This window comes from Salmo salar, chromosome 10, assembly GCF_965601325.2.
Source record: "Salmo salar chromosome 10, fSalSal1, whole genome shotgun sequence".
Classification (NCBI taxonomy): Eukaryota; Metazoa; Chordata; class Actinopteri; order Salmoniformes; family Salmonidae; genus Salmo; species Salmo salar.
In genome coordinates this window covers 103,663,319-103,670,823 of record NC_138300.1, presented here as the reverse complement: position 1 = coordinate 103,670,823, position 7,505 = coordinate 103,663,319, and the positions used below count along the sequence as shown (strand labels likewise).

The window sequence follows — 7,505 nt, the reverse complement described above, 5'->3', positions numbered from 1 at the left end:
CCCAACTCTCCAAAAAATAAGCTCTCTTTAAAACTGCAAAATCTCAACCTGTGTAGAATAGCAGGAAATTAGCTTCAAAACTGCAATATTTTCTCTCAGCCTCCATGGCAAAATGTGTTGAATAGCATGATATTAAATATAAAACTGCAAGATTTTCTGTTAGCAAGAATTGCAAGAAGTTCTGTTTTCATCAACAACAAAAAACGTCATCCAAAAGAAGAAATAAAAGTAGCTTCAGGGCTGACGGAGTGCATCCTATGCCACTGGTTTCAATAGCCATGCACACATATGTTAACACATATATACTGAACAGAAATATTAAAGCAACATACAAAAAAAAAGTTACAGATCATTTATTTCAATAAATTTAAATAAATTCATTAGTCCCTAATCTATGGATTTCACATGACTGGGAATACAGATATGCATATGTTGGTCACAGAAACACTATATACACAGAAGTATGTGGACAACCCTTCAAATTAGTGGATTTGTCTATTTCAGCCACACCCGTTGCTGACTGGTGTATAAAATCGAGCACAGAGCCATGCAATCTCCATAGACGAACATTGGCAGCAGAATGGCCTTAGTGAAGAGCTCAGTGACTTTCAATGTGGCACCGTCATAGAATGCCACCTTTCCAACAAGTCAGTTCGTCAAATATCTGTCCTGCTAGAGCTGCCCCAGTCAAATGTAAGTGCTGTTATTGTGAAGTGGAAACGTCTAGAAGCAACAACAGCTCAGCCACGAAGTGGTAGGCCACACAAGCTTACAGAACGGGACCGTCGAGTGCTGAAGCGTGTAGTGCGTAAAAATGATCTGTCCTCGGTTGTAACACAGACTATCGAGTTCCAAACCGCCTCGAAGCAAAGGCCAGCACAATAACTATTCTTCGGGAGCTTCATGAAATGGGTTTCCATGGCCAAGCAGCCACACACAAGCCTAAGATCACCAGGAGCAATGCCTAGTGTCGGCTGGACTGGTGTAAAGCTGGCCTCCATTGGACTCTGGAGCAGTGGAAACGCGTTCTCTGGAGTGATGAATCACGCTTCACCATCTGGCAGTCTGACGAACGAATCTGGGTTTGGCGGATGCCAGGAGAACGCTACCTGCCCCAATGCATAATGCCATCTGTAAAGTTTGGTGGAGGAGGAATAATGGTCTGGGGCTGTTTTCATGGTTCGGGCTAGGTCCCTTAGTTCCAGTGAAGGGAAATCTTAACGCTTTAGCGTACAATGACATTTTCGACAATTCTGTGCTTCCAACTTTGTGGCAACAGTTTGGGGAAGGCCCTTTCCTGTTTCAGCATGACAATGCCCCAGTGCACAAATCAAGGTCCATACAGAAATGTTTTGTTGAGATCGGTGTGGAAGAACTTGACTGGCCTGCACAGAGCCCTGACCTCAACCCCATCGAACACCTTTGGGATGAATTGGAGCGCCGACTGCGAGCCAGGCCTAATCGCCTAACATCAGTGTTTGACCTCACTAATTATCTTACAGCTGAATGGAAGCAAGTCCCTGCAACAATGTTTCAACATCTAGTAGAAATCCTTCCCAGAAGAGTGGAGGCTGTTATAGCAGCAAGGGGGGACCATCTCCATATTAATGCCCATGATTTTGAAATGAGATGTACGACGAGCAGGTGTCCACATACTTTAAGTCATGTAGTGTAAAATAAAAGTAGGGGTGTGGATCAGAAAACCAGTTAGTATCTGGTGTGACTAACATTTGCCTCATGCAGCACGACACATGTCCTTCGCATAGAGCTGATCAGGCCTGTGGAATGTTGTTTACACCAGTTGTTCCACATGCTGGTCATTTATGAACATTTGAACATCTTGGCCATGTTCTGCTATAATCTCCACCCGGCACAGCCAGAAGAGGACTGTCCACCCCTCATAGCCTGGTTCCACTCTAGGTTTCTTCCTAAGTTTTGGCCTTTCTAGGGAGTTTTTCCTAGCCACTGTGCTTCTACACCTGCATTGCTTGCTGTTTGGGGTTTTAGGCTGGGTTTCTGTACAGCACTTTGATATATCAGCTGATGTAAGAAGGGCTATATAAAGACATTTGATTTGATTTGATTCAATGGCTGTGCAAAGTTGCTGGATATTGCCAGGAACTGGAACACGCTGTCGTACACGTCGATCCTGACCATCCCAAACATGCTCAATGGGTGACATGCATGGTGAGTATGCAGGCCATGGAAGAATTGTGTTCAGATCCTTTCAACATGGGGCCGTGCATTATCATGCTGAAACATGAGGTGATGACGGCGGATGAATGGTACGACAATGGGTCTCAGGATCTCCTCACTGTATCCTGTGCATTCAAATTGCCATCGATAAAATGTAATTATCTTCGTTGTCCGTAGCTTATGCCTACCCATAACATAGCCCCACAACCACTATGGGGCACTCTGTTCACAACGTTGACATCAGCAACCGCTTGCCCACACAATGCCATATATGTGGTCTGCGGTTATGAGGCCGGTTAGACGTACTGCCAAATTCTCTAAAACAACGTTGGAGGCGGCTTATGGTAGAGAAATTAACATTACACTTTCTGGCAACAGCTCTGGTGAACATTCCTGCAGTCAACATGCCAATTGCACACTTCCTCAAACTTGAGACATCTGTGGCATTGTGTTGTGTGACAAAACTACACATTTTAGGATGGCATTTCATTGTAATATGGGATATTTTATTTCAGCTCATGAAACATGGGACCAACACTTTACATGTTGCATTTATATTTGTGTTCATAGTAATTGTTTCTCTTCTCAAATGGGCCATGTTCATGATTCTATTTATATTGTTGTCAACTTGACAGGGGGCTGGCATAAGGAACTGCGGCGCACGTGTTTGAGCACACAGCCAGAGCCATTGTTACTGAAAACGCACCTCGGGGCAGCTGGAGGTTGAGTGACTACTGGTGCGAGAACGAGAAGGGATGAGTACCTCGCCCGCAGGATGTTTGTGTTTGTGTGTGTGTGTGTGTGCGCTCCTTGCGCACCCTCTCCTTACCCTCTCCTTACACACCCGCGCCTTCCACGCACGCACGCATACATACGCACAACGCCTACTTTCCCGTGTGCCTATCTATGTGCATGCCGCATTTGCTTCACATTCACCTTTATGTGGTCAATGGGAATGAGCATGTTCACCGGCGCATAATATAATCAACTCTTATTTCAGTTTCTTCACTATATACATGTTAAATCCAATAGAATAGCATTAATTAGATACGGTCCAAGTTTGCATTGCCATAGAAACGGGCTGTCGCGTAGGTCTACTAGACCAGGAATAGCAAAGGTCTTAATTACCGGACTTCGTGCTGGTGCAGTTTACACGTGAGTTGGAGCTGATCCGACCGGAGTCGCGCGTGCGCTGTGCGCTCTCGTACAAACGACTCGCAAAGTGGCAGTTCAGGAAACTAGACATCATTCTAAAGTGCTGCACTGTTCAGAACACTCGCCGTGCAACATCTTCTCAAAAGCTTCTCTGCCTGCTGGTTTTGGAATAACACACATTGTAAAGACAAAGAGGAATACCAACAAGAGACAAGTTATGGATGAAAAAATACCGCGTCTGCAGGACAGGCAATTTATGGATCATGCTGATTTCTTAGGGTAATCTAATTATTTCATTTTTAGAACGGTATGGGGCTATGTCCATTAACAATTAACTAACTAGATGTACACCATTTGTACGTTTATAACTATGTAACTAAACTGCCCTTTTCATTTTGTCAGGGTGGAATACTCCTCACTCTACATGTGTAAATCGAAAAGAGGGCTGAAGCGCGAAGATGGCAAGGTATGCGCGCGTTTTATCTTGTTTTGTAGATCAATAAATGTCTGATAGGTAAAACGTCCTTGTAGGATAAGTGTCTTGACTGTGTTGTACTTGTTGTAGATTTGATCTAATGCTATCATTTGTTTCTGTGGTCGTAATCAAATGTATCTTTTCATTCCCAGGACGCGTACAAGTTACCACACCGATTGATAGAGAAGAAGAGGAGAGACAGAATCAATGAGTGTATCGGACAGTTAAAGGATTTGTTACCCGAACATCTCAAACTGACGGTAAGCTTTTGCGATTAAGAAGTGATTTGCATATGAAATGTTTTTTATTGTTTTGATGAATGATTGTTGAGTTATCTGATCTCGTGTTTTCCACTCAGACGCTCGGGCATTTGGAGAAAGCAGTTGTTCTTGAGTTAACTTTGAAGCATTTAAACGCGTTGACTGCAGTCACTGAGCAGCAGCACCAGAAGATTATGGCTTTTCAGAATGGTAAGTTGTTGTTGCATAACCTCCAATGACTATTCAAAGTTTCATGATAGGCTAGAGTTTATGAATTCTCTATTTTGGCTTCTTTGGTTTTGGATAGGCTATGTGTAAAAGTTATTGTAGCCATCAAATTTGATATGGTTGCATTCCCACAGTTAGGTACAATTTAATTCAGTCAATGAAGTTGTCATTTCTAACTTTAAATGCATGTTTTGCAGGGGATCTATCGACGAAAATGCCCATCCGCGCTGATTTGGATGCGTTCCACTCGGGGTTCCAAGCGTGTGCCAAAGAGGTCCTGCAGTACCTAAACAAGTTGGAGAACTGGAATACATGCGAGCAGCGGTGCGCCCAACTCATCAGCCACTTGCACAAAGTCTCGGCACAGTTTCAGCCTGGTGCGCCACTGCTCCATCCCCAGCTACCTGCTAGAGACGCGCTCGACCGCGATGGCCAAAAACCAGACAGCCAAGCCGGACATGACCGCGTATCAGTCATACAGAGGAGCCATGGAGAGCTTAACGAGAATGACACAGACACAGACAGTGGATACGGGGGTGAGGCGGAAAAGAATGATGGGAAGAAAGGATGTGACCGGAGCAAACTGCAGGGGCCCAAGGCAGTAAAGATAAAGCAGGAGTTCGAGGATGACCGCGCTGCCAAAAAAACAAAGATGAACTGGGCTGGAAACTGCACGACAAGCGCAGACGCGACCACCAGACCTGATCTGGTCTTTATGAATTCGTTGATGGGAATAACTGGCGTGGGACAGCAGACTCCCTTTTGCATGCCCTTTTACTTCATAAATCCCTCGGCGGCAGCGTCCTACATGCCTCTATTTGACAAAAATAACCTAGAGAAGTTTGTGTACCCAGCTGCGGCAGCGGCGACGATCTCATCTCAGTTTCACTGGTTATACCCCGGCCTCAACTCACATGCGTCAGCAGCTGCGGCCGCAACAGCCGGTGTTTTTTCTCGCATGTCGACAGAGAAGATCTCTGGATTGGGTTCCGACTCCAAGGACTCTCCCTCCGACGACAGTGACATGTCAAACGTGGCAGAGCCGGGCTCACCTGATGAGAGGGAGGACAATCTTGAGAATGATGAAGATGACGATGATGATTATGATGATAAGGAATTAGGGGATGACTCCCTAGACAATGAAAATGACAGTACATAATTAAGATGACATTTTGAGATTTTGTTTTCTTTCTTGTAAAAACTGGCTAATTTAACTGTGTATGTGTTAAATTGATGTGCATTCTGCATTGTAAGCCTATGTTGTTTACGATTCTCCGACAGCTGTCTGTTTTTACCTTATTTTCGTATTTTCGATAGATTTTTATTGATATAGGAGTTTCGAGACAAGTTTCACAGTTAAATTTCTCCTGTATCTTGGCCAATCAGGGGGAAGTTGTGACAGTGTGTGCCTTTTGCACTTAATGCGAGAATAATCTGAATGATAATCGACAATGATTGACACTAACAACAGGTTATATTGAGCTGGAGTTTTTCCATTAACACAACCTTTAAAACTGCGAATATCAGTGCCAAAACATCAAGACAAACAATCTGCTTATAAGCAATATTGCCCTCTGATCCCCAATCAGCTAGTGACTTTGGATGTATGATGTTGCAACTGACCTACGCCAAGGTCAACATTGCAGGTCAACATTTCTGACTCTGACTGTACAGTATGACTAATTGTGATAGGTGTGATTTGATCTATTTCCTTGTTTATGCACTAAATGGGCCTCTGTATAAAGTGCTTGAGAAAGTTACTTAGGTACCTCAAACCGAGATGTCCACCCTGGATCATAGATAAGCCCTAACTGGACAAATGATTTACTTCATATTATGTAACTCCCTCTCCATGCCAACACATTTGGATTTGTTTATTTAGTCTTTTGGAATTTGCAGTAACCCCCTCAGATACATTTTGCTGACTGCTGATATTTCGCATTATATTGAAAGGAAGCACGTCATTGGAAGATGCTGTTTTATGACAATTGACAATTATATCCCTGATTGGTTGGCATCTCTGCACACATAATGAGACACCCCGTGACCAGTCAGCTAAACCTCCAGCAAAATTATACTAGGCATGAACTTTGATATTGAATGTAACTACCTTTGTTTGTCTTAGCTCTGGAAGTTTCAGAGATAAAGTGCACTTGTTTCTGCCTTTGAAAAATCTCCCCGTTTCTTCCCAACACTCCCTTTCCAACTATTGTAGTCCATCACTGTATGTATTTTTTAAAATATATTTTTCTTGAAGAAAATCACTAAACTAGAGGGCAGAAACTTTACGCCAGACTGTATAGACTGTGTATGTGTTTGAAGAATAAGATACTAGGCTACTACAGATCATCAGGCTTTTTAGTGTTTTTCAATAAACATTATAAGCCACTAATCATAATTCATTTTGGGTTATACGTCTTATTGTATTTATAAAGCTACATGAAACAACTTATACTCCGCCTCCGAATGAAGAAGAAGCTCTAGTATCACATTCTAATAGATACACAAACTTACATTCAGATTAGGTGTATGTAGTTGGAGGTAACTTTGGTCCGGTGACCAAAAGTTCTGATAAATGTCCTTTTAAAATGTACAATCCTTTTTTTTCTTGAGAGATGTATTCCTGCAATTGTGGTGTTTATCATGTTTGAGTTTCTTGTGTGAGTGACTAGATTTTATTTGCATATCCAATATTGTTTATTTTTTGCTTCTGTTCAGCAGCTCTTGCCTCAAATCCATTATGTTTTCAACTGTCATTAAAAGTGGCATGTGTGTGTAAATAGTTTTGTGAATATACTATGGAATATATGTCCGATGTCAATGTTGTAGAAGAAAGGTAGAACAACAACAACAACAAAAAGATTTAACTGAGAAACTGTTGCACATTTCGTTAATGCTTTACACATATGCTGTTGTAAATTATTTCTGACCAGCTGTAAAATAAATATCAGACCAAAAACTATTCGGATGCCTCATTGTTTAGTTTTTTTTTTTACACAAAATCGATTGTTTCCTTCTTAGACATAGCTATATCAAATGATTTAATTGATAGGAGGCATGCTATAGATCAGAGGTGTCAAACTCATTCCATGGAGGGACTACTGTCTGCAGGTTTTTGAAAACCCGCAGACACTCAGCCCCCCGTGGAATGAGTTTGACACCTGTGCTAAAGATGATCACAAACATTTCAA

At 42.5% G+C, this 7,505-nt stretch overlaps 1 protein-coding gene across 1 annotated transcript; it reads left to right on the top strand.

Moving 5' to 3' along the window:
• The first annotated feature begins 3,484 nt into the window (after positions 1-3,484).
• On the top strand, positions 3,485-7,276 carry bhlh3 (Class B basic helix-loop-helix protein 3). Its single transcript, NM_001165389.1, is given in 5 exon segments — positions 3,485-3,630; positions 3,754-3,817; positions 3,979-4,086; positions 4,185-4,296; positions 4,512-7,276. Coding segments are annotated over 5 exon segments (1,308 nt in total). The 5' UTR covers positions 3,485-3,568; the 3' UTR covers positions 5,474-7,276.
• Positions 7,277-7,505: the final 229 nt, after the last annotated feature.